At 38.5% G+C, this 27,776-nt stretch overlaps 2 protein-coding genes across 5 annotated transcripts; one reads left to right on the plus strand and one right to left on the minus strand.

Annotated features, from left to right (window-relative positions):
* Nucleotides 1-51: 51 nt before the first annotated feature.
* On the minus strand, nt 52-18,179 carry LOC116294307 (T-box transcription factor TBX15). 4 transcript variants are annotated; one of them, XM_089037319.1, is made up of 7 exons: nt 18,127-18,179; nt 9,369-9,546; nt 5,597-5,870; nt 5,061-5,225; nt 3,317-3,381; nt 2,279-2,379; nt 52-532 (listed from the first exon to the last, which is right to left on the minus strand). In XM_089037319.1, exons 2-7 carry the CDS (start codon nt 9,497-9,499, stop codon nt 96-98), a joined length of 1,173 nt encoding a protein of 390 aa, XP_088893445.1. In that variant the 5' UTR covers nt 9,500-9,546; nt 18,127-18,179; the 3' UTR covers nt 52-95. The 4 variants fall into 4 exon arrangements, with proteins under 4 accessions (XP_088893445.1, XP_031557745.1, XP_031557744.2 ...); XM_031701885.2 differs by lacking the exon at nt 18,127-18,179 and adding an exon at nt 15,743-15,966; XM_031701884.2 differs by lacking the exon at nt 18,127-18,179 and adding an exon at nt 11,885-11,949.
* Nucleotides 17,949-26,785, plus strand: LOC116294318 (transient receptor potential cation channel subfamily A member 1). The gene is made up of 11 exons (XM_031701905.2): nt 17,949-18,422; nt 19,365-19,714; nt 20,352-20,622; nt 21,085-21,409; nt 21,527-21,723; nt 21,910-22,136; nt 22,738-22,837; nt 23,282-24,182; nt 24,396-24,599; nt 24,838-25,016; nt 25,646-26,785. Exons 1-11 carry the CDS (start codon nt 18,112-18,114, stop codon nt 25,875-25,877), a joined length of 3,297 nt encoding a protein of 1,098 aa, XP_031557765.2. The 5' UTR covers nt 17,949-18,111; the 3' UTR covers nt 25,878-26,785.
* The last annotated feature ends 991 nt before the right edge of the window (nt 26,786-27,776 follow it).

The following is a 27,776-nucleotide window of genomic DNA, read 5'->3' on the forward strand; positions in this document are numbered from 1 at the left end:
TACTAACCCATAAACACTGAGCAAGTTTAATGTTACAAAAGATTCCTCTACGAATTTGCAGTATTTTTTAATTTACTTTCAAGGACAAAAATATACTAAAGGCAAGCAGATTGGCCCGTTAAAGAACCATACATGTGACTAGGACTAAATCCCTCCCCTGGGTACCCCTCCACAGGGTGTGGCGAAACCGGAAGTGAGTGCGCACTGTTTGGACTGATTGGATGAGGACTAGTTTGATTTCCGGGTGGACCGGAAGTAAAGGGATTAAATCCTGTGACTGGTACATGGAACGCATGCGCTAAAGTCGCGTATGCATCTGGCGAAGAACAGCAAGGGCTCATGGGATACTGTGGGGGTATCAAGGCTGCTGATGGGATGGATGTGATACACGGGTAAGTGTTCTGTGTGGTTAACACTGTAGTTGGGGTACGAGTAGTCGTTGAGGAAGACCAGCTGGATGATACACTTGATCCAGGGTAGAGTATCATTGGTGGCTGACCAGGAGGCGATTGAGCTTGGCTGTCTTGGCCCTCTGCCAAAAGAAACGATTGTTAAAATTGCCTACATATTAGGATATTACTTAACGATCGAGTATACACCATAAATCCGTAAAAACCTTTGTAAGAAATTGCACCAATGTGCACAAATTAGTAAGTTCAGTAGACCTCAGTAGACCGTAGACCTACAAAACTTTGCACTAATTTGCACAATTTTGTTAGTTAACTTTTTCACGGATATATCGTACGCACTCTACTGAGGTATTTTAAAAATAGGCACAACACAACACATACACAGTTGCACTGAATCGGTAAAGCTAACGGTCGCACAAGAAGGTGTACCATATCAGGGATGTAAAGTCTTTGGCTTATGTAGATAAAGGGATCATGAAACGTCCTGATAAAACTTAGACTCAGATTTCCAGCGGGGGAAAGTATCGCAGACGCACGACACCGTGACGGCTGGAAATCTCCCCCACCCTACCTCCCTTGCAGTTTGTATGGTAACCTGAAATTTATCAGTAGGTAGTCTTGTGTCCCATCTACTACGAACAGCATTGTTGCACTTTTGTTAGTTAGCTTTTCTTGTACGTTACAAAGGACAACGAAGAAAGACAAGAAAAGCATCTCGATCTGGGGAACAAAACAAAAGAATTCTAATACTGAAAATTGGAACCTATTGTTTTGATCCCCAGTTTGAGCTACATTCCAAAGTGCTGCAAGGGGTCTATTGAGGCTTTGGACCATCACGTGTCGGTTCCCCTGTGGTTAGATGGCGGTAGCAATAAAATCCCTTTGCACTTGGCAATTGAATTCTTTCTCATGTAAAACGACTGTATTGTTCTTGCCATCTAACATGGCTGCCGTCACGTGATGGTGCAGAGATTTTACTGATCATAAAACGTTGTGAAGGTGGGAATCCCACGTGTTCAATAATGATTTTACAATTAAATCTTGATTATTAATCGTAGTAAGCCAAGCAGAGCAGCTGAGTAGACATGGCTTCCATGGAAGGTTCAGATGAGAGCGAACAACACAACACTCAGTGAGGTAGAGTAATTCAGTGCAAGAATTCAAGTGCTCAAGTAAGTTTTAAAGAGTTATAAAAGAAATGTATTTTTTGATGTACGAAGGGTAGAAATGAAAGAAAGTGCATGCTTTAAGTTACAGCGACATTTCAGCATCCGATTAAAGACATTTCTAGTTTAATTTTGGTCTTTCTTGGTACCTCTGATCTTGAGTACAAACTGCATTGAATATAGGGGTTTTATAGTAAAGCAAACTGAAGACATTGAAGCTTCTGTAATGCGTGTATTAAGAACCGATATGCATTTTGCGAACACAATGTTCAAATTACTTTCAACATTCTTTTTGAAATACCATAATTTTGAATACCGTTGAGATTAACATACAGCTATTTCAAAAAAGGTTGAATACTGAATACTGCATACTGAATAGTTCATTCCAAGACCAAAGGGCATCGTGGGTCTCGTTAATTTGAAATAAAAAGCAAATATACAGCAATAAACCTGAAGCGAGATGACGTCTTACCCCCGTCTCTAGACCATAATTCTTTTCACACTGCTTTTGTATAGAGTCGGGGGTAAAACATCATCTCGCTTCAGGCTTATTAACTCTCTACATGTAGTTAGTATATTGTTTTAAATGGAATACACTCAAAATAGAATAAATTATTATTATTAATTCTACTTTAGACAATGTCACTGTGACCCACAATGCACTTTGGTCTTGGAATAAGCGTAGAGTAAATAAGTAATCACCTTTCCCCGTCTTGTCTCCTGGTCTTATATCCGAGAACATCATCTGTCTTACGGGCGGTCTGTAGTACGAGTACGCATGCATTATCTCCTCCATGGGATCCCTGTGTACAAAGAGGAAATACGTCATCACAAAATTGAGCATTAAAATCAAGTTTTTAAAAAACTTTTTAATTTCATATTTCAGACGGCCCAAATTAGGTAAAAATATCCGATCAAGTATTTCCCGCGAATTCTGAGGAATAAATTTAAAGGTGTGGGCTGATTAATCTAATCGCGTGATAAGACCCAAATTAGGTAAAAATTCCCGATCATGCAATTTTCACTTATTTTGAGAAATATATCAAAATAAAGAATAAGAATAAGAATAAGAATAAGAATAAGAATAAGAATAAGAATAAGAATAAGAATAAGAATAAGAATAAGAATAAGAATAAGAATAAGAATAAGAATAAGAATAAGAATAAGAATAAGAATAAGAATAAGAATAAGAATAAGAATAAGAATAAGAATAAGAATAAGAATAAGAATAAGAATAAGAATAAGAATAAGAATAAGAATAAGAATAAGAATAAGAATAAGAATAAGAATAAGAATAAGAATAAGAATAAGAATAAGAATAAGAATAAGAATAAGAATAAGAATAAGAATAAGAATAAGAATAAGAATAAGAATAAGAATAAGAATAAGAATAAGAATAAGAATAAGAATAAGAATAAGAATAAGAATAAGAATAAGAATAAGAATAAGAATAAGAATAAGAATAAGAATAAGAATAAGAATAAGAATAAGAATAAGAATAAGAATAAGAATAAGAATAAGAATAAGAATAAGAATAAGAATAAGAATAAGAATAAGAATAAGAATAAGAATAAGAATAAGAATAAGAATAAGAATAAGAATAAGAATAAGAATAAGAATAAAGGGGGGTGTCTTTTGAATCGCGTAATGAATCACGTCATCCTGTTTTGTTTTGTTTTTTTTTTTTTTTGTTTGTTGTTTTTTTTTTTTTTCTACTGGTATTTGATACTCGTTCCATACCTGATACGTCCAGAATCACGAAATCCTTTAGCAAACGGATTACTATCGATCTTTAGGCGAGTAATCTGAAAGATAAAGATTTTTTAGCCACCTAATTTGGATGATTCGTGAATAGGAAATATAAGAGGGTTCGCCTCATTTCATGCCTAAATTATAGAGGCATCTATTTTGAAAAAATAGTGACGGTTTTATTGTATGTTGAATACCAAGCATAAAGTGAATCATGGGTGATGTAAATACAGTCAGCGGAAGGTCGCGACGATATGGAATCACCCCAAACTTTGTCTGCACGTTTTTCTTGCATAATTTCTTCTGTACTGACTATTTACATGAGATCCACTATACATTTCGAGCTTGGCATGCAAAATGCAACAAATCAAGAAAGGTGGCGATTTGGGACAAGGTTCGCTTGTTTATCATGATCAAAACCTGTTACAAACTTAAGAACATGAACAAACAAGAGTATCTTCATCGGCTGGCATTCCTTGTTATCTGATAACAATTATCATCACCAGCACCTCGTTAAAGGTCCGTAAACACCTCGTTGTCACGTCAATTGACAGTTACCAAAGATTAAGATTAATTATACTAAGTTGCCGATTCATCATCGCGCGAGATCACAGGAACCGTTCCATTAACTCGCTCAAACATATAACAAAATCAAATCCATTGAAGGATTTTTGTGTCGCATATCGAGGATTGGCCAAAAAATTTCGTATCAATAGCTAAGGCTTCCATAGTCGCATTGTAGCAGTACCATATCCTCTATTTCTTGCGATTGTTTTTTTTCATAGAAGATGAGGCCATTTAAATGTTATGGCATGTCCTACCTTATAGTTTTCCACTCATATGATAACCATTCTTATATGGCAAGCTATTTCAATGTTAAGGCATGTCGTACCGTGTACGTGCTGTAAAGCCAGTGCCATACTTTTCACATTCATACGATAACCAATCTTATGCTGGGAAGCCACACAAATCCGGTGATTACGTCACTTGAAAACGCAACTTTTCGAAAACAAATACGTGTGGACGGGTTCGAAAACGCTACTTGTAGACGAGAATTTTCAAAAATATCTGGTTACGTAAGGACGTGGCCATAGTAGAATGTCGCACAATGTTAGAAATTGCGGTTAAACATCTACTGCTTGTAAAAGTCATTAGAAGTTGAGAAATTGTATCAGGTACAAATCAATGGAGCATAGCCATTGAACTTTCCAAGGCGGCCGGCCGGCTTAAGAAAACATAGGTACTTAGCTGATAAGCCATTATGATGAATGAACATTACTAATCGCCCACACACGTCTCGAAAATGAGAAAAACACTTGTTGTTGAACTCGGTTGAAAAATAGAATTTGATTTGAAATACCGACGGGATATACTCTGTGGCCTACGCAGCCGCTATTAGTGTCGTCACGCAACAATCACTCTCCTAAGTAGCTATTAGTGTCGTCACGTCACGCTCACTCTCCTAAGTAGGGGAGTGAGCCTGGCGTGACGACACTAATAGTGGAGAATATACTCTGCAGTGCGCGCTGTGACTTTTACGGCGAATGGAGGATTTCAGGACGATAATATAAAATAGGAAAAGCTCCAGTTTCGAATTCTCTGCTTTTCAGGGTTAGCCCAAACTTTGCCCCAATTCGTCCTCTTTTGTCTCCCGACGAATTTATCATTCTAGCGAAGTCTCAATAAGCTCCGCACCCCCTCCCCCTCGCGTATTATTCCTTAGGCGTTTCTTTACCTGTTGATTCTGATAGGCTGTTACTGTAGTGAACACGGTTTCTGGGAACGAAAAGGTAGTTCGTTCAGAACATGGTCTTTCTACATCAACACAGGCATCGATTGTGTCTTTTTTCTTGATCACGTGGATTCTGGGCTGATATTTATGCATTGAGTGAAGTATTATCTGCAGAAAATCGTGAAAAAATGCAATCGTTACTTTTAAAGTTGATCAGACGTTTTTTAAAGACTGTTGGAATGTTTTGTTTTAAGACTTAGAGATATGTCTGCAGTCATTGAAGTCAGCGGTCTGCACAAATATGTAAATCAGTTACTAAATATGACGTCATAAGAAGCATATAGCTCAATCGTATTTCAATCAGCTGATAAAAGTCTTTGAATACCATTATCTGCTCCAAATGGTGGCCAAACTCTGACCACCATGTGCTGTCAGATAGGAAAAAAATATATTGAGAAAACTTTGATTTAGCTGATGAACATTCACACGAGACAGGAAATGACGTCAAGTTGATCAAGGAATAGTTGACGGATACTCACGTGTCCTTGTTGGTCCATTTCGTTGTTTGTTAGTTTCACTTTATCGAAAGATACCACTTGTCTCATCCATTCCTCGCCAAGGGCGGGAGAATCGGGATGAATGTAGACGCGTCCCGGCATCGGTGCATCGGCGTTTCCCGCCACTACCCACTTAGAACTGTGATATGCATAGCGATACCGCTTACCATCCACAGGAACTACATCCATCACGAGGATGTAGTGCGCGCGTGGATCGAGGCCTGAGAGTTTGATTCGAAGGGCTGGGAACATTCGCCTTTGATTGGATGAAATAAGAAGAAAGACTAACTTAGAATTACATAATACATTTTCACGATAGTTCGGGAATCAAGGACCATGGACGTCGGATTTGATTTTCAGACTCGGCATCACGTGTAAGTAGAGTTTGTTATGTGTCTTCCTTGATTCGAGGGTTTTTCTCCTGGTTCTCCGGTTTTCTTCCTTCCGCAAAACCTAACACGCTAAATCCTAATACTATGTGTGAGTTAGCCGTGTCCTGACTTAGATCAGCACAGAGGTAGTTTCAGGGTTCTGTCTGTGAGTTAGCCATGCCCTGACTTAGATCAGCCCAGAGGTTGTTTCAGGGTTTGATCTGTGAGTTAGCCATGCCCTGACTTAGATCAGCCCAGAGGTTGTTTCAGGGTTTGATCTGTGAGTTAGCCATGCCCTGACTTAGATCAGCCCAGAGGTTGTTTCAGGGTTTGATCTGTGAGTTAGCCATGCCCTGACTTAGATCAGCCCAGAGGTTGTTTCAGGGTTTGATCTGTGAGTTAACCAAGACCTGACTTAGATCAGCCCAGAGGTTATTTCAGAGTATCGATAAAATAAGATAAAAAGTGTTTTTTATTTTAATTATTTCGTCTCAAAGGGATCTCAAAAATCACAAGACGGTGTTGCGCGCGAGTTAGGATCTTCAGTGGACAATAATTTGGCGATCTGCTATTTTTAGTGGTATCTAAATGGCCTGATACGATAGTGGCTATCTTGATAATGATAGCTTAGAACCGCGCATAAGCGACCGCCAAAGGGAGCCTTTGAAGTATAATATAAAGATAGCATGGTCGATAAAGACAGGTTGAAATTTAATGCACTATATCGGGAACCTCGAAAAATCGACCGTCTAATCAAACCATTCAAAATGATACTTTCGAATGTGATGCATCAGAAACCTCGAATAAGCGACCAAGCATGACGTTAACCTGGTCGTTAACCAGAGGTTCGAATCTTTACATCCAAGCACCCCAAGTCTTGAAATTCCATTAACGGTTAACAAACCTAGCGCTGCGACGATCTGACGGCAATTCAGACAAACATCGACATCGTAGTGAGTTCTAATTGCCTCAATTACTCGTTCTAATTCTACCGACAATGTTAATGTCTTCCAAATGTTCAAACGTTAATTCCCCTAGGCATGACCGCGGTCGTTGTATTTATGGTATTTATAGATAGCGATGGATAGCTACGTGTATTTCTTACCAGAATATTTAACCCATATTTTTGTCATTTCCCGAAGAAATTAGACTTAAAAGGGGAGGTATTACTTGTCTGCGGCTTTTGCGGTCGCTTCAATGATCTGTCTCTTTCTGAGCATGCTTGTAGATTCGCTCCTTGATTTGGACAGACAGACGGACGAGAGATAAATGCACTTAAGGAGTCTTAAAACGCACAAGAATTCAATAATACAAATTCGAACTCATTATTGCACTCTGCTCTTCTCGATGCCGCGATGAGTAAATAAAAAGTGTAAAAAAATATTACTATGAAATTCAGAACATTTTGTAAATTATCCAACTGGATCGACAGACAACAACGGTATTCTATATACATTCAACTTTCAATTATAAATAGAAATACAATTAACTAATATTCCAAAAGTCAATACATCTAGAATAGACTTTCGAATTCGTAGAATACCCGGAGTTAAATACCGCTATATGATTCCTTGACTACAAATCATTTAGGTAGGGTAAGTCTAGATTTTGAGCATAATCGTTTCATGTTTTCCAGTGAAGGTCCGTGGAATTTCAAAGTGTTTGTCAGTGTTGCATGAAGTCGTGCCGCATTCTTTACTTTACCGTTCTTTATTTGTGAATATTTTGACGTTAAAATGAGTCTAACTCTGCGTAAATGAGGCTGTAATCAACGCACACAGCGGTATTTTACGGATTTGAAAAAGATCTATTTTGGACAGCAATGCGCAAAGACAGGAGAATTCGATCCCACACAAGCTGATACTGAGTCCTGGATCGCCATGGATGTATCTTATTGCCACCCATCGCTACAGCGTTTCATTTTCGCTTTAAGTATTTGACTGATATGGCACTGTTTAATTGTTTCCTAATGTCGATATGAGTTTTGAGTAGGCGACAATGATTCGCGTTGGATGTGAAATCTCGATACCAATCTATTTTCGGGTCAAAAGCTACCATCTTCTAATCCATTAAATTAGATCATGTAAAACGTTGTGCTCGTAAATTCAAAGCATTTCAATAGAAAACCTCGATTAAAAATAAATAAATAAAAGTTGCTATAGTGACGACGATCACGTGACGTTTAATTTCTTGAAAGTTGATGACAGCCAATCAGAGAGTGTTGCCGGGTTTATTGCAGAAAGATCCCATGCAGCACTAAAACAAGATGTTCTCGAGTGTATAAGCCGACGATAATCTGCTTAAATCTATTAAAATGATCAAGACTTTAGTCGCAATAGAAGATTAGAAAAAAACAGAGCTTAAAAAAATTAACTCAGTGAAATAAAACAGAGAGGGAAAGATGAGAAAACTAGCTAAAAACTAGTGTGAGCTGCGTCGGTGTTTCTAATGAAACAGTAATAATAAAAGGGTAAATTATACACCGTGAAAAGATGAAAAAACTTACTGACGTTTCGGACGCTAGTCCTTCGCTCGTCCTACCTCTTTTACTCCGACTAAGGATTAGCGTCCGAAACGTCAGTAAGTTTTTCCATCTTTTCAAGGTGTAGAATTTACCCTTTTATCATTAGAGAAAGAAAGACATGGACGACTAGCGACACTCAAGAATTATAAGGTTTGAATGTTTTGAGGAAAACGAATAAACAAACAACCATTTTAAGATGTTCTAGTAACACGAATAGCTTTACTTTGGTTCTAAAACTCTTTTACATAGACATTTCATACATAATATCGTCTCACTTAGTTTGTGTGTAATTTGTGTGGCATCGAACATATTTTAACGTTATGTAATAACTTGACTAAGATGAATCCGTTAACAAGTAAAAGCCCTTCATTTTTGGAGCTAAAAAACACAAATAAGAGGAGGAAATCTCCGGTTAATGAACATGTTTTGACTAGAATTTTCCATATAATTGAATGTTTGAAGGAAGGTAATGATGCTTTCGACAAAGCGTCACCAGGGCGGACTTCAATAACCTTTTATTTTATATCTTATGCAAAACAAAACAAAACAAGAACACAAACTTAAAATTGGTGGAGGTAATTGCCAGTTAAGTGCAAGAAAAAATTCAAAAAAGGCAAGACATTTATGTGGAATTTTTACGTTTTTTTCTTTTTACACGCTGAAAATATTGTTGCTGAAACTTGCCTTGTTGCACAAATTTCACTTTGCACAATTAGAAATAAAACAACTTTTCTTTATCGTAGCATTTGTTTGCCAAGAAAGTCAGTTCCCCAAAGCTAAACTATTCCATGGTGAAACTCTTGGTCGACATCGACAACCGATTTATCATGCGATTTTTAAAAAAAGAGTTCGCTCTCACCTTCCGGCCTTTGTAATGATCATCTCCGTGCCAAGATCATAGAACCTTTGCCACAAATCCCTCATTTGTAACTCTACGCGAATACCTTTAGCTTCATCAACTATTGGTATGGATGGAACACGGCTCTGCATGGCTTGAAGGCTTCCTAGTGAATGACTCGTTAAGTCTTCTTCGTTACCTAAGATTGAAAATACAATGCTATTATACATAATTGCAGAAAAACCTGTTGTAAAATACTACACAATAAAATGGTTTGAACGCTTCCTAGTGAATGACTCGTTAAGTCTTCTTCATTACCTACGATTGAAAATACAATGCTATTGTACATAATTGCAGAAAAACCTGTTGTAAAATAATACACAATAAAATGGTTTGAACGCTTCCTAGTGAATGACTCGTTAAATCTTCTTCGTTACCTACGATTGAAAATACGATGCTATTGTACATAATTGCAGAAAAACCTGTTGTAAAATACTATACAATCAAATTTGTCTCATTCTTTAGTGATAGCTATACGCGATCGTCGTTCCACGCCTAATGAACCAATTCCATGAGCATTTTCTTAATTGAGAAAATTTACTTTTTACAAAATATTGTGAAAAAGAACAGCGATCCTTCACGTTGCTATCGAGATAAGATCATATTCTTGAGAAAATTGTATTTTGTAGCCTTAAATTTAAACATTCCATGGAGGAAGTTTAGCAACTTATCCCATGGAATTGCATTTTTGTTAACTAACTTTTTGATCCATAAATAAAGTTTGAGTCGTAAGTCATATCACTGCTAAAAGACCACGAGTTTTTGAGTTTTTAGCTCTAAATTGGCGTTAAATTCACCTTGCTTGAGGTATAAAATACTTGGAACTGAATGTTTTATTTGTAGTTTGGTAAGAGTTTTGCTATCTGGTCATTTGTAAAGTGGAGTTTTTTTCTTAAATCTTCATTAACTTTGTAATCGTCTATTAACTTAGGATATTAGAATAACTTAGAATCGCCTAAAGAAAGAGGAGGAGGAGAGAAGGAAAGAGAAGGGAAGGGAAGAGAAGAGAAGGGAAGAGAAGAGAAGAGAAGGCAAAAGAAGAGAAGACAAAAGAACAGAACAGAACAGAACAGAACAGAACAGAACAGAACAGAACAGAACAGAACAGAACAGAACAGAAGAGAAGAGCAAACTTTACTTTGAACCGGATTCATCATATTAAACCAGTTACGATTACATCAAAAGAAAAGTAATATTATCAAACATTTTTGATTCCAATCTCCAACACCACCAGTGCATTTGTCGCCAAATCAAAACTACCATCAATACCTTCAGAAAAACCAATTTCAATATAATGACATCCTTTTATCAGAATCCAACGGTATGAAAACATGTCATCTCTTGCGTGTATCGGGTTTTTGAACCTATTACCAACCAGCTATAGATCTGGTTATTGTTAAAAGGCGCCACAATACCGGTGACATGCGAATAGCAGTAGAAAAGATATTTCCTTGAACAAATAATATATCCCCATAATTAACTCCTTTGGGATAAACATTCTGTTGATGATCTTGGAAGTTGAAAGCGTTAGTTTAATTTGAGTTGAAGTTTGCATCAGATATTTTTTGTCTTCCTGAGAATATCCACATATAAACTAAATCTAGGATTAACCCAAACCGTCTCAGTTCTGGCATTGCGGAGAAGATTAGACACGGTATTAGAAGACAACGAATACATTGTCAATACTGATAAACTTCAAATTGTAATTAGTAAACTATATACTTGCATAATCCGGTGTCGTGATATGAAACAGAGGCAAGAAATGTCCAAGAATTTTGAAACAATTCTCACCCTTTTATCTTGTTTAATTGAAAGTGCTTTCAATGGCGTATTATTTAGTTATATATCCGCCATTTGTGGCAAGTGGTTCAATAAGGACGCTACAGTTTATACGCTGAGCAGACCTCGAAAGCGTCAGGAAGAAATTGAATTCCTTCACTTATAAAAGAACGCTTTTAGGGCATTTATATTTGCGAAAGTCGGGATCTTTGCCTGCCAAAAGCCAGCGAAGAGTTTCGGTCACGGCTAGTTTGCCATTATGTTTATCAAAAGCATTAAGTACCTTTTGCTAAGCTTTTCGATGTTCTCTCAGAAACTGTGCCACTCGTTTGGCCGTTTGCAATCAGTGACTTCACTGAAAAGGCATTTGCTCTTGAAGACAAGCTTCCAGTCGGTTGAAGCGCCTGCATTTTGGATCGTTGGCGATAGGTCTTACTGACGCGGCTAGTGCTTATGTCAACGTGTGGCATTTGGTCGGCGAGAGTGGAGACACTGAACTGTTCTAACAGATGAGACGATTGATTTTTATATTACCCAGCTTCTGTGGCGATCGCAGTGATTATATCAATTAGTTGTGTTAATTAGATTAGCCGTGTCTACAACTCGTCACCTCACTGCGGAAGTCTATGGCACTTTTCATTTTGGCACTAGAGATCGATTTGTTACGCGCAGTAAAACAAGCAATCTCAAAGACATACCGACTGGTTCACTAGTACTCGTGCCATCAGCGGGATCCTCTTGTTGTGATTTGTGATAATAATCTTCTGAGAAAAGCAATGAAATGTCGGGGTGGAGTAAGACAAGCCTCATCTCAGAACGATCTGATAAAACACTACTGACTGAACATCTGTGGCTACAAATTGCTGTGATAGTTTCTAACAGGAACAATTTCTGACCGAAAGAGCCATGCCCTAAATTAAATCAGAGGTTGTTAAAAGGTTGAATAAGATTTATTCCAAATTGTTGGACATTGTTGGAAATATAAGTACAATTTAAAGGAAAGCCGGTAAAGAAAGAAAACGGGACTCAACTATTAGTCTGATTTTAGCTTCTCTAGAGTGCGCCTTTCCCAAAGATAGTGACATCGGCGAACCATTGTAATAGCCTGGAGATTTAATTCTACGCGCAGAGCGATTTAAAACTATGTAAAAGTTAACTGACTTTACCAGAGTTGATGTAGGGTTGCACGCAGGCCACATTTTTTGGGGATATTCCATGTGATAGCATTTTTATGTTCTGATATAGTGAATTCGTTCAAAGGGACACCAATAGCAAGCACCCCCCTGATTTCCGTGATACATTTAAGAGTTCAATTTGGAATACCATTTCCAGTGTCAATAACCGGACACAATCGAGTCATCAACGAGTTTTCCTTCTTACGAACTACTTGTCTAAGAAGCCGACAAAATCAAACTTTTACCCCATTAAACATCATTAAGTGTAAAAATAAAAACAATAGTGCACGCTAGGCGAACTTAGGAACTGTTTTCTAGTTTAAGAGTGAGTTCTTATCATTCTGAGGCATCTCAGTGGAACGAACGTGTTGTTATAGATCGCACAACGTTAGTGACGAAAGTTATTGTAGGTCGAATCCGCGACCTCAAATCTTAGTCTTCGTCACTCGCTCAGCTGGTTCTGCCTGTGTGTGGTAGTGAAACTAAAACCTGTATTTTAATTGTTTCTTGTGCATACAATTTAATGTGTTTACGGCTGAAGGTTTGAGCCAGTTTGTTTGTCAATTGTCGGCTGTTATCGCTATCTAGTTTGTACAATCCTTGCATTGAATATTTCCTCATTTTTCGGTGTCCGTTTGGGCGATTGAATTTCATTCAATATGACAATTCTGAGCTTTATGTACAAATTTGTACTTGAAGTCGGTACAAGAATGTACGAATTCCATCGAGTTTGGTGCGTTGTTGTTCGTGCCATTATTTCAACACGAGTACCATTTTTCTTTTAAGTTCAACAACCACATCTTTGAAACAAAACGTTATGTATTAGAAGCTGTTGATGTTTAACACGCGCGGTTTTGAGGGCGACACATTTTTTGTGCTTTATCGGTACAACCTTGTCCTTTCACGATGAATATTCAGTGCAATCTATCAGTTGATAATGGAACCTCTTTTCCTTCTCGCGGGACAAAACGATGAATTTTAGAAAGAGGTTGCTCTGAGCTTACATCAAGATTGAGCCGTAACCTTGCATTCCTAATTGTCACACTCAGTTAAAAATCTTTAAATTGTCCAAACGTTTTGAGTTGTATTCGGGAATTATTTGGATATTAAAGAGGACAGAAAGAGGAGGTGATTTTAGGAGTTTAGGCGCCTGCAATGGCTATTACTACGATGAAGAATAGCGCGCTCTTTGGCGGTCACTTTATTGTGTTTATAACGAGTATTCTTGTCCTCACGCCGTCCTTACTAATGACTTATCAGAATGTTCTCACTTAACATCGCGATATCAAGTGTGCTGACAAAGTCTATCACTACTCGTTCTCGAGTTACGAGGATACGGGGTCATTCATCACTTTTGGGCCGAAACATGTCATCGGGTCATCACTGAAAAAACTGCGAAGTGAATTGTGTTTGCACATGCTGAGGTCATTAGAGGAGTTAAAAAGAGGATAGGTGTGTTGTTAATGCGATATCCATGTGTCATTGTAGATTATATGTTGGTATAGGAAAATTTGGCTTTAGTTACACCAGAAATAAAAGGACAATTCTCAACTTCCGTGGGAATAAAGACAAAAATATTACCAAATTTTCTGTTCACATTTTCTTTCCACGAAGAAGGCATTTCCTTCTGACAATACGTATTTCCTTGAACATCATAAGGTGGTACAACATAAAGAAGTAGATATATTACAGGATTCCCCATCTTGGAAATACATGATACTCATTGGTTTTAGTTGTTCGTGGCAAGAGCAACTAGATTTTTTTCAGGGAGTTTGTTCAGAAAATGATGGGTTGGCAAAAGCAAAAGCACGTCACACGAAGTAACAATTGTGGAACCAACTTAAAGATTAGCCATTCTATATTTACATTGTTCTTTTAAATAAAACACAACAATCTTTAACAAAGTTCCTCTATGACTAAAAATGTGCTAAAAATAAAAAGAAGATCCATGGATACTGAATTTAATGGGTGTTTATCTCGTAGGACTTTCTATTTTCGTCGAGCATGTAAGGAAGTCTGAGGCTGAGCTGAGATCATGGCACTAAACCGCAAGTGATCATAGACAGGAACATTGTGTCCGGAGATGAGCACTTCATGCCCGGTAATTATCCCAAGATATATTATCAGTATTATCTAAACAATGAATGTATTTACTTCCCTTTACCGCCCCAATAATTCAATATATGATATATGTATGTATGTATATAACGTGTGCTCTGATTGGCTCGCTTGCTGCGCTACTGCCGGGTGTCATTGGCGTACTCCCGACCTATTTACCTGCGTCCATGATTCCATTACCCGGCAAATACGACCGGCAAATACCCCTATAGTCAAGTTATAAGCCATGTTTTAAGTGGTGCTACACTAGGTAATGTACCATGCAAGTTCTATTGAATCGAAATTCTGTTACAAAAAAAACGTTGCACGAAAATTTTCCCTACCAATAATATGAGTCTCGACTCTTGGTTCAACGTTCGAACCATATCGTCCCAAGAAGAAAGTTAATTAGAATCGAGTTTTGGACTTCGCAGGCAACAATTTCAAGACATCGTTTATTGAAACAATGAGTGATTTTGAAACCGAATAATAATTGCGCACTATTGACTTTTTTCCTCAAAATTCTTTTTTTCGTGTCGCATGTATGAGATAAGTCCGCGTTGATTCTGCCTAGTACTTGTACCATCACCGTTCGGAGCAAGTGCAGCACTTTTTCTCATCGCGCAACAAAAAGCCGAGATGACGAATGTGATATACCATTTGTAAATGAATACTTAGTATCATTCTAACAATAAGGAAGCGAAAAACTCAATCAAGGCTGGGTTGACTCTGCAGTCGAAGCGCTCGCCTTTCGCCCCTTACTGATTCCCCACCAACTCGGCGTCGTAAGGAAGTAGGGTTTCTTGTTAGTTTTCTCTTGTGCTTCGAGAATATAGGCCAAGGTTTTTGGTCTCCTTTTACCCCCCCCCCCCCCCCCCTCGTACAAAATCAGTATTTCTAAATACCAATTCGATCATGGAAAGAAGGGCACATGTTTGTTATAGCTGCGACATGCTGTCTTACGAATCACCCTTGTCATATTAAGTTCAGATTTATTATGTTAATAATAAGACCAAGAGTGAAATGACAAATGGTTTCGAATGGCAACAGAATGCCTAAAACGTTTGACAAGCTTTCTGAAAAAAGACTAAAATGTTAAGATCATAATCAACCTTTCTCTTGCGCGGCTGACTAAAGCTGTAAAATTTGGGAATCGAGCAGAAGGAGCGTGCAACAAGGCTCATTCGTCAGTGAGGCTTTTTTATCTGTATTATGCAAACAATATATATGGTAAATCATTTCAAACCTTAGTGCATCAAAACCTGTCGTGAAAGTTAAGTATACCTTAGTCGTAAGACACTGGCGTGGATCAAAAGATGATCGATCTTCGTGAGGTTCTTTGCGCGGGATTCCTGTGTAAGCCAACTGGCAAAACCACTGCTCTTGTAGCTAGTTTTGGCTGTCGTTCGTTGGATGAGCTTTAACAGAAACGATAGGATCGAAAATGGCTGCTACAGCTCACACTGATGGCCTGCCGATCACGAAGGATACCTTAAAAAAAGGGCTATTATAATTGCCTCCAATGATGCGAACACATTGCAATTTTTACATCTGTTGTCTAAGAATTCCCCCACTAACTCCGTCATTACCAATGATAGAATAAACAGCCCACTGCTGGAATGATCCATCCAGCTTACCGCGATCTACCTGGGTTATCAACTATTCCAATTTAGCTGAATGACTAGAGCGGTGTATGGATGATCAAAGAAAGACACCTTGATCGTGGATTACGGGATTACAAATCATGAAACGTAATGACTGACAAACATGTGAATATTCTAATGTATTTGGAGGTAAAAAGAGTGACGCACTTGGCTCAACTATTCCAAGGTCGTTTAGCTTTGTACGCTCAGTAACGCTTTAGCTAATGATGAGGTTTATCACTGATGAGCGTTTAAGCCAAGAATTGATTAGTTATCGTGTCGGTAATGATGATTTAGATATTTGAAAGTTGTGCGCAATAAAATAATTAAGTGGAATATGAATACCATGTAGTCTACAGAAAAACACCGTATGGAAGGGAATTGGGAACCCCAATTTATTGAACCCTGAGACAATGTCTGGAGTGAAATGGGAAGCACGTGAGTAGATTCAGCGCGCACGGATCAAAAAAGGACACACATTTGTGAATTTCTGGGCAACAAGCATGTTTTGTTGCGGGGTTCCTGTGGAAGGCGAGACAATAACCCATCTTTTGTTGGTCCCAAAAGAACATGATGCATTCAAATTTGAGATAAAGCGTAAATGAAGAACTTGTAAAGAATTATTTTTATCATTATTATTTTAGGACCATACCTCCAGACCTAAAGCTGAATGGTCGTATGGCAGCGCAAAGCATTTACGGCTACGCCGGAGATTTCGGCCCCGACACCGCTATCCAGTGACTGATCGGCCCCTAGTCCGTAAATGATTAACTCCTTGCTATGACCAGCGAATTACATAATTTCGTTTTATAGACCAGTATCTTATGGTTGTGTTCATCCATGTGGGAGGCATTTTGAATTATTTTTGTTATTGGATGATGTTGGACATGCGCATATCAGCTTTAACTTTCCTCACTTTTCATGTGGATAAGATTTTATCCCTTTACCTGAAATTCGTATCTGACTCTTTTATTCAATTGAGCGTGCGCATCTCCATTGACGAGTTTGCACAATAAATATTTACGCAAATGGCATGCAATAATAAATCCAGAGAACACCAGCAAGAGAACCTGGAGAAACGGCTACAGGAAAAACATGAAACCATAGCGATAAAAACACAAAAACCTAAGTCTAAACTGTTGAAAGTAACTAAAATCACTTGGGCTGTATGTACGTGGTTATGTGACATAAAATTTGTATGCTGACGTACTTCCGGTATGAAAGCGGAAATGAATTCGGTTCCTATTTGCTTAACATAAATATTCATAAAACAAAAACAAAAGCCTTAAAATAATCAAAAATACAATATCTCTGTTGTAATAAAAATCTATGTCACATTTTAATGCATAATACGCTGAAATTGATCTTACAAAAAAAATTTGACTGAAAAAAGAGGACTGATAATGATTCGATCGAATACTTCTAAGCAATTTCTCCTTGAATAGTACAAAACTCTATGTATTTAAACATTTTAATTTCCATTGATATTTCTCTTTGAATGTTTGCAGTTCTCTACAAACACTGTAATATATACGTATTCCGGATATTGAAAGTTCTGCAAGACAATACCATAAACCCGCACGCACATCACGGACATCTAAAGTCTTATGATACGAGATAGTTTCATCCCAATCAGATTGAGACCTTCATGACGTTGATAACTGTGCCTTACTCACACACACACACTCATATATATAAGCATCTTGAGGTATTCCAAAATCACATAAGCATTGCGCTTCAGTATAGCTTTTTCTCTTCTGCACTTTGATTGGCACTTTCAAGAGAATATACATTGAGGAACAATGTACTCGTGACGTCACAAATGTCACGCCTGATTGATAACATCCCTAGTATTACAATCACAAATAGTCTCCGGCATTCTACGGGCCCTATTAGAGATTAAAAGTTTAATGCGAAGAAGGGGTTCAGAAGCGAGAATAGTAACGCCAAAACGCTGTATATGACACACAAAACGTCATCCCAGTACTTTTGATTGATTGACAATCTACTATGAAGTTTACAGACCTGAACAGTGAACCTGAAGCCATGCCAATGCTTCCTACAGGGAAAATAATCACATCAGCCGGTTCTACAACTTTCTTAATGCACAAAGCTGCAAAAGAAGGATGTTTAGATGTTTTACAACGATGTATCGATGAAAACAAGATGGCTGCTTGTATGATGGATGATAAAGATTTTTCTCCTCTTCACTACGCTGCCCAATACAACCAAACGAGCGTTCTAACCGCTTTAATAAAAGCTGGTGTTGATGTGAATATCAGAGGAGACGGGGACATAACTGCGCTACACATCGCTGCAAGGTAAAAAAATATTAAAGTTGATCGTTTTTAAAGCGAAAAGTCGAGGATTCAAGCACGTGAAAATCCGTACGTGTTTAGGTGGTCACGTATAAAATATTCATCAACCGTGGATTGTTTGTTCAAACTGTTGTCGTTACAATAGCTCAAGATGTGCCTCTTGTCAACGCGGCACGAAATCGCAAAACAACTCCACTATCATGTCAAATATAAAACTTAGGAATAGAAATTCGGATGAAAAGACTTCGAAGACGCTAAAATCGATTCGATAACATTTCAAATGAACTGAGAAAACATTTGAATACCAAAATAACGATACGTAATAGAAAGACGTTTTTCAAGACGTCTTCGAATGATTTTATTTTTGTGCATTTATTTTCAAACTGAATTTTGGTAAAAATACGAATTCAAAAATTCAAAAAATGTATTTAAGCTTCAGTAATTTTTAAACGCAATGAAATTAGTCCTTTTTTGAATAATAAATAGGAGCATCTAGGCGTAGATAGTAGTAAGTATAATTTATCATTATAGTGGGGTTTTTTCGTAATCAATTACGTATACTATTAAAATTAACATCTACTAAGATCAATAAATATGTATCATTATCATGATTTTTTGGCCTTTTTTGTGGATGAAATACGAATTCAGTCAGTTCACCTTTCATTGTGTCGATAATAAGTTATAAATTGAATAGATTTTATTTATGCGCAGGTGCTATGACCAATACATAATCCTTGACAGTTACACTGATGCGGTTCGGTGATCAGGTGTAAAGCCACAGAAAACCCACGCTTACCTAGGAGAATTACTTGTCTGTTTGTCTTTCTGTCTTTCTGTCTGTCTGTCTGTCTGTTTGTCTTTCTGTCTGTCAGTCTGTCTGTTTGTCTTTCTGTCTGTCTGTCCGTCTGTCTGTCTGCTTGTCTGATCATCTTTTACGTTTCTCAGGTATGATTCCTTAGAAGCGACCGAGTTTCTCCTTTCCAACGGCGCCAACACCTCGATAAGATGTGCCGTCACCGGCTCCACGCCTCTACTTGTTGCAGTCAGAATGGAAAACCCACGAATCGTTACAAGTCTTCTATCAAAAAATCGCGGTCTCGTTGACGACCACGACCTTCAAGGAATGACAGCCTTACATTTGGCTTGTATGAGAGGGTCGATTGAGATCTGCAAGATTCTTTTTCAGTATGGTGCGCATACTAGCTTATCTAAGCGCAACGAAGATGGTAGTACGCCTATCGTGTTTGCTGCAGGGAGTAATGACGAGGGGATCCTATCTTTATTAATAGATGAAGGTAGGTTATGGTAATAAAATGTCTGCGTGAAACACTAAGGTAATGAACCCTAAATACGGAAATAGGACAGCCTAACGAAGCGAAGACCGACCGACTGAACCTATACAACCAAACAAACGACCAACCGACTGAATATACCAATCAACCAAGTAAACGAAACTTGTAGCTCTAAAGCGTAATGTAAACGGCCCAGCAACTGCGACAGAACGATAAATGATATCAACAGTTCATTAACAAACTAATGACCGGCAAACCGACCGAATATACCGGTCAACCAAGTAAACGAAACTTGTAGATCTAAAGCGTAATGTAAACGGACCAGCAACTGCGACAGAACGATAAATGGTATCAACTGTTCATTAATAATAATAAATAATAATAATAATAAATATTTATATAGCGCCTATCCAAATCTGCTCTAGGCGCTTTAAACAAAAAGAAAAACCACCAACTGTGGTAGGCTGTGAACTTTGCTTGGCGCCTGTGGCTGCCGCTACACAATCCAAACTAATGACCGGCAAATCGACCGAATGACCGATCGGCCATATAAACGAAACTCGCCAATCTTACCAAACAGGTGAAAAAACGAGTCTCTTGCATATAAATTAATGCGTTCTTTTACTGATTTTTCATTTAGCTAAAAAGCACAATGCAAATATGAAAGAACTAATCAACGGTAGCGAAGAAGACTCCACTACCCCCTTGCTAGCTGCAATAAATGCTGGGAACGAAAAGAATGTTCGTCTGTTGACAGAGAACGCAGCGTCCGTGAACACTCCAGGGAGAAAGCAGTGCACTCCTTTGCATGTGGCAGCCATGAATGGAAATGTCGACATTGTTAAAATCCTACTCCAGAAAGGAGCGAACGTTGACGCCCAAGATGCACAGGGGAAGGCGCCACTTCACAGGTACGATTGCCTGTCTGGGTCGTATACTCTTCACGATTGGTGATTGATTGACGCTGTCTCTCACCTTTGTGTAGTTCGTGCAGGGGGCCGCGCGTTCGATTCTCGTTCGAACTGCATATGTGAGTCGACTTTGTTTCGATTAACTCTAGATATAATGGAAATAAGCGAAATCTAAAGATTTTGTTGCAGCAAAAAGTTGCAGTGATACAGTGATACAGGCGTCTAATTTTTTTTTGCGTTGTCGTAGAGAAAAGCTCAAACATTTGAAATAGTTGTGCAGCATTTTCTCTCTCTCGCAGTGTTGCCGCTATTCATTTGCGACCCAACATGTACGCTGCATAGTTTTCTCTCGAGATGGCAATGCAAGGTGCAACTAAAAGAACTACACTTGAGATGACAAAAAGATTAATAGCGTATATCGACATAAAGTCTCTGATATCTCATACCTCGTATATTTTCCAGAGCCGCATCTCTTGGTTGGTTAGAAGTCATAAGGGTACTTACACACAACAAAGCCACACTCGAGCTCAAAGATGAAGATGGCATGACCCCATTACTTTGCGCTATCTTGTCTGGACAGGTTTTTGCTGTTAAACTGCTGGTTTCATTAGGAGCAGATGTAATGGCTCGCGATAATGACCGCCGAACGAGTCTTCATATTGCTACCATCAATGAGCATTTCTTAATCATGCATGTTTTGCTGAAAGGAGAGAAGGATCTTCAGAACATACCTGACCAGTTGGAAAGAATTCCGCTGCATTATGCTGCGAGCGGCGAGGACACTAGGGTAAGCTATACTAATACTAAATAATGCATTTATATCATGCATGTATTGCGCAAGACCCTTTTGAGGTGCGCTAACATGGTTTGCCAAAGGTTTAAACTTGAACCTTTTTGTCAATAGATCCCGACCACACTCATCGAACATGGAAGTAACTGTCACTTTAAGGACAGAGGCCAAGCCACTCCTCTTCACGTCGCCGCAGAAAAAGGGACCCTAGAACATGTTGAGCTGATTCTCAAAGCAGCACCTTGTTCTATCCATGAAAGAGATCTTCATGGGAATACCGCTCTACATCTTGCAGCACTGAACAGGAAAAGGTAAATCTACTTTAATTGATCTTAGTTTTGTATTTTAACACAATAAGTCAACAAAACTTCTGCCTTCTTTGGCCATGCAAAATGGGAATTTGGTTTCCCTGTGAATGTATATTGGTATCGTAAGATGTGGATAAATTTGTGAAACCTTTGAAATACTTACGTTCTTTCATCAAATCTTTCTCTAAGGGAAACATGTAAGATCTTATTGAGGTACGGCGCAGATGTCGATTCCCTCGATTTCCAACTTCAGACTCCACTGTTTCGTGCTTCACAGTCCGGAAGCCTTCCTATCATTGAACTGCTACTGGAGCATCACGCCAACCCTAATCACAAAGACATTGTTGGTAATACGGCGTTACACATTGCTGCTGAGTACGGTAACCCAACCATCGCCAAGGCCTTCCTTGATAAAGGTTGGTTCACATAAACTTTTGAAATAAAATCAGACATTTCTTTTAAGGCCGATTTACACGGTACGATTTCCTTACAGCTCTCGTGCGGGCAACGTGCTTACGCAAAGGTTTAGCTGCCATTTCAGTCGTAAGCGAGTTGTACGGTCAATTTAGACAAATCATTTCGTGTCTTCAGCATGTTGCACGCGACAATTGTGAGAAATAGGACCGTTTAAATCGGCCTTTACAGAGCAGATTTTCGCTTCCTTCCCTTTGTTTCCATTTCATGTCGACCGTGCCACGACACAACACGATAAAACGCTTCATGAAAGATCACCTTAGCACGACTTGACCAAAAAAGACGTCATGCGATAAGGCAGAACGCAAGGCGAATTAAAAGGAACTATTGATAGGACATGGAAAAATGCGACACGAAAAGACATCAAACTAATTTTAAAAACAACTTTGCACAATGCGAAGCGACATGGAGAACAAGACACGGGACGACACGACAATGTGTGATACACTGGGGAAACCCGAGACGTTTAACTTCTCCTGACAAATACTTTATTTCTATTTATTTTAATAAACAATAATTCTAATTTTTTTTTCTTTCTTTCAGGTGTTGAGTGCTCACTGAATAATCAAGGTTCCAGTTGTCTCGATACTGCAATTGCATCAAGAGCTAGTGAGGTCATTAACACTATAGTGAAGCATCAGCGGTAAGAATGATTTTACCTGCCATAAATCTATGGATTACATGTTTTCCCATTTCGGATCAGACTATTTGTCACTCCCCTAATAGCCGTTCCATAAATTCAAGCAAGTATGTCACTCAAAAAGTGGTATTTGATCTTATATTTAACAACTTATAGACCCCGCAGCCCGAATGGTCTACAAGTCAATAGCCCATGAGGCCAAAGGCGAGGACGAGACGACTAATCGTTTTAGTATAAACCTACTATTGGGTCAAATACCTGGATTAGAACAGTTGATATTTAGTTGAAATTAAATATTTTATTGCGTTGTTTTGGTTTTCAAAACCGGCACTTTTCGCTACCATTGCATTGGTATATCACTAATACACCACTAGTAGCTCAGCCTATCACAGCGCAGGATTTGTGATAGACCATTGGTAGGCTTATACAAATCTCTATTATTCACAGGTGGGAAGAGTTAATACATGTGGACCGTGGTGGCTGTGCTATCATGGCAAAACTCATTAGTGATTTCCCCGAAGGTGCTTCATTGGTCATGGACAAATGCATCCGGCGATCAAACCACAAACCATCTGATCCTGATTTCTCAATCACTTTTGACTTTCAACTTCTGGACCCCGGCCCGGATAGACAGATTAATCCTGACGTGCCAACTGACAAGGCTTTCCCCCAAGTGCTTGTAAGGAAAGAGTCGGATGGAAAGCGCTTTTTTGGGTTACTAGAGATGGTAAATCACAAGCGACAAGAACTTCTGGTGCATCCTCTGGCTTCTCGTCTGCGGCGAGTAAAATGGAAGAGTTTTGGTGCTCTAGTCTATTGCTTTAACTTCATAATGTACGCTCTATTTGCCATGCTTTTGACCTTGTTTATGTTGAACGTAAGAGGCGGTCTTCAACTGGCACGCGGACGTAAAAATTTGGAAGGTGGTTGCTCGGCAGTAACAACGAACCAGCAAATAGTCGCCAGCTTTGCCTTCGTAATAAGTGTACTCCATTTCTGCAAAGAGATATTCCAAATGTACATCCAAAGGCTTCGTTATTTCACGGATGGTCAGAACTTGTTTGAAATCTGCATGTATGTATTCGGCCTTGTTTTCCTGGTGCCTTACACCTTTCCCGGGTCCACTGGACTGTGCACAGGTCGACAAGGAGTGATCTGGAGGTTTGGAACAGTGACTATATTTATGGCATACTTCAACTTGATTCTCCTCACACGTAACTTGTCATTTATCGGGCTATATGTCACCATGTTTATTGAGGTGTTCAAGACCCTAATGAAGGTCATGGTCATGGGCATGCTATTTCTTCTTGCTTTTGCCTTGGTTTTCTACATCCTGTTCAAAGAGCAAGTAAGTATCCTAACATATCTCATATATTGTGCATCATTTATCGGAAATATGTATCGGACATTGTGGCTATTCCATGTGGGATGGTTTTTGTCAATGCATCGTGTATGGAGAACACTTATAATTTTGAAAGGCGCTCTGACTACGCAAGCGAAAATAGTAGAGGTGCGCGCACTGCTCACCATAATTATATTCAAAAAGTTATTTTCTTTTTAGGATGCCTTTGATGGATTTGGGGAAGCTTTGGTGAAGGTGATGGCCATGACGATAGGAGAATTAGATTACAATACATTGTTGGTTGATGCTGAGAATCAGAACAATACGGTTACTGGTGCTCCACTTGTTCCATATCCCGAGCTCTCCTATATCTTCGTATTCTTCTTCATAATGACAATGCCGATAGTTCTTATGAACTTACTGGTAAGTTAGATATTATATACCTCTGTAACTTGTTAGCTTATCTAGCGTCACGTTACTGTCTAGTTAGTATGTGCGCTATCTATCTGCCAAGGAGCAAGTGTGGCTTGGTTGGTTAGTGTGATGCCTGCAAGCAAGAGGTCCATAGTTTGATCCTCAGTGACCTCACACACTTGTTTTAAGGAGCTACGATTCTTTCGTTAGTCTGTTGTCTTACTCAAGGTATATTTTGCTCTTATAGGTCGGCTTAGCTGTTGGTGATATCGAGGCGATTCAAAACAAGGCGTTTCTAACGCGCATTGGTCGACATGTCGAGTTCTTGACCGACATTGAAAAGCAATATCCAAAGATACTTCTTCGTTGGCTTTATACACCAACACTTGTCATTTTTCCAAGAAGGACACATAAATCATTTTGGAAGTAAGTGACTTAAAAGTAGAGTAATGGCCGATATCGACAGCTACATTCAATAGCGTTCGTCTAAGTAAGGTAGCAAGCGAGCCACCCCCTCCCCCTATCGGTGCCCTGTTTTAAGACGATATTGAAAACAAAACCTCAAGGGAGTAACATCACTGAGGAACGGACCATCCTCTTACAGAGTTATTTTTACATCACTTCTCAATCACGCGCGAAGGCGTACAATTTTCTGTCGCGAGAAAAATAGAGTTTTGCTGGACGTCAGTCAAAGTGTTTCCATAATATAGTCGAAAAACACAAAGCTTTCAAGAGCACGTACCTATGGTATGTTATGGAAACGCCTTGATTGGCGTCCATCTAAACCTACTTTGTCGCCACTGCAAATTGTGCGATTTTCCTCGTGTGATTGAGAAGCGCTGTTAACTTGCAGTATAAAATCAAGTTTCGTTGATGGAGAAACATCTATCGTTACTTGCTTGCTTATTAGTGGCGCATCATGGATGTGCAAAGAAAGCTCCAAGAATCACCTCTAGAGGGGAGGGGTGGGTACACTATCCAAATACATCAATTGTTATTCCCTAGATTCCAAGAGCTTCCTTAAAAGGCACTCACGCGTTTTGTTTCCCTTAAAGGCTGTATGTAGGTAAGTCCCTTGAGCGTTTTATTGAAGACGACGTTGACAAGCAATACGATACAGATCCAATCGAAGAAAAATTCAACGATCTGAAAGATGAAATGAGCTTGATGAGGGATCGCATGAAAATAATGATGCAGAGTATAGAACATCAAAATCAGATGTTAAGATCCACTGTAGTGACAAGCCGATCTAGTATTGCTGAAGATAAAGAAGCGACAACTTTCTGATCTAACATGTGTAACATAATGAAGTGTTTTTTTCCCAACTTGTATGATCACTTGACACGTTGGCTGCGCAACAAAAAGTATACGTTGCTACACAAAGTAGCCAATCAAAATCTAAGATTTTGGCATCTTAAATCGGGCAATTTGTGAAACTCTGACATGTCACAACTAGATATAACTAGCTAAAAACTAGTGTGAGCTGCGTCGGTGTTTCTAATGAAACAGTAATGATGAAAAGGTAAATTATACACCGTGAAAAGATGAAAAAACTTACTGACGTTTCGGACGCTAGTCCTTCGTCGGAGGACTAGCGTCCGAAACGTCAGTAAGTTTTTTCATCTTTTCACGGTGTATAATTTACCTTGTCACAACTAGTAAAAGCAGTACGTCATTTTGAGTGAAATATTTCCAATCAGTCGTTAAAGCTCCTAGCTTATGATTGTGTCCTGTGCAGAAGAGAGGAAGATATTAATTTCATAAGCAACACTCATGTAGTTAAGCGAACCAACTCAATTTGGTAGACAAGACAGAAGAAAGTTTAATCTCATGATATTGGAACTAACCTGTTGTTATGTCCTCCAAATCGAGCTGCATTCCGACGTGCTTCAAGGGGTTGTTTAAAACAGGTTCGACCGTTAAAAGAGCCAGGATCGATTGATGTCAAGCTCGATGCATTTACAAGTATAGTATCACTGAAAACGACACGCGCAGCTTTCCCCTTGTGTTCATCAGCTGATATTTGTTTTTTTTTTTTGTGTTCAATGTTTTAATATTTGTATTTACCAATTTATAATTGAATAAATTTGCCTATCATAAAAAGTGTTAAGAAATAAATGTTCAATATTAGTTAAAAGCAAAAATACATTCAGGTTTCCATGCACTTAAAATAAATATACTTAAACAACAAAGACTGAAGACAAGTATCTTTTACTTCAACATCTAATCAGAAAATATTTTTGGCAGGTGCGCGCAGCAGCACTAGGAAGTAGCATCAGCATGGAAAAAATCATACTTACTGAGAATGAATTTAGAAAATTAATTAAGTCTTCCTTGGAAACAGAGAGGGTTTATATTTTGAGATGATAAAAATATTTCTGTTGTTTTATTCAATTACAAACTGATAGTTTTGCGACGCATGGACTGAAGAGTACATAGTTCATCTTTGGCTGTTTCCATGGCATTTTTGATTCGATGTTGGGAGAACACTGGTGAGAAAATAACTTTATTGTTACAGGGGCGGCGGCGCCCCCCCCCCCCCCCCCCCCCCCCACACAATATTGGTTTACATGAAATATAAATGCATAGTTGATTTTTATTACCGTTGTTAAGTTATTGTTATTATTTTTTGCAGTACTCCCAACCCCCAAAGATTTTTTGCAGTGCCCCCCCCCCCAAAGATTTTCAGTTTCCGCCGCCCATGCGCTAGTACTGATTAATCTTGCTAAAACGTTCTCTCGTTTATATTACACCACGAAATGATTCTATAAGATGTGACCCTACTTATAAGCTTATAGATCAAAAGCAGGTCATTTTTATTTTGATTACTGAATTACATCGAACACCTAGTTTTGGAGGAACCATTTATTCTATAGTTATAAAGTATCTAAAAATTCATATGAAATCTTGAACGGTTTGACCTGCAAGATGTTTTCATAGGCTAGTAATATTGACGTACCACATTTGGTTTAATGGTTTTCTATAGAAAAACTATTATATTTCTACGTATTATAGGCCATAAATATTTTCCAAAGACATCCACTATTGTTGAGCGATGAAGTTATAAATGGCATGTTTTTGAAATAATTAGGGGCAAAAGGGTTTTACTATTTATTTTTTATCGACCACTTGCGAAAATTCTATATTGTCGATCGTGCAGCATTTAAGATGTAACAAGACCTTCAC

The sequence above is a fragment of the Actinia tenebrosa genome, unplaced genomic scaffold (genome assembly GCF_029948245.1).
Source record: "Actinia tenebrosa isolate PJP-AT-01 unplaced genomic scaffold, QUT_ActTen_1.0 PGA_scaffold5__44_contigs__length_20552954, whole genome shotgun sequence".
In the NCBI taxonomy this organism is placed as follows: Eukaryota; Metazoa; Cnidaria; class Anthozoa; order Actiniaria; family Actiniidae; genus Actinia; species Actinia tenebrosa.

Bases quoted from the DNA above. Each gene is read 5' to 3' on its own strand.
- LOC116294307 (XM_031701883.2), bottom strand. From the start codon at position 11,656: ATGCCACACGTTGACATAAGCACTAGCCGCGTCAGTAAGACCTATCGC. The intron at 2,380-3,316 runs GTATGGAACGAG...CTTTGTACACAG, and splicing joins CGTGATTCTGGACGTATCAG to GGATCCCATGGAGGAGATAA. The intron at 533-2,278 runs GTGATTACTTAT...TTCTTTTGGCAG, and splicing joins AGGAGACAAGACGGGGAAAG to AGGGCCAAGACAGCCAAGCT.
- LOC116294318 (XM_031701905.2), top strand. From the start codon at position 18,112: ATGAAGTTTACAGACCTGAACAGTGAACCTGAAGCCATGCCAATGCTT. The intron at 18,423-19,364 runs GTAAAAAAATAT...TACGTTTCTCAG, and splicing joins GCGCTACACATCGCTGCAAG to GTATGATTCCTTAGAAGCGA. The intron at 21,410-21,526 runs GTAAGCTATACT...TTTTGTCAATAG, and splicing joins CGAGCGGCGAGGACACTAGG to ATCCCGACCACACTCATCGA.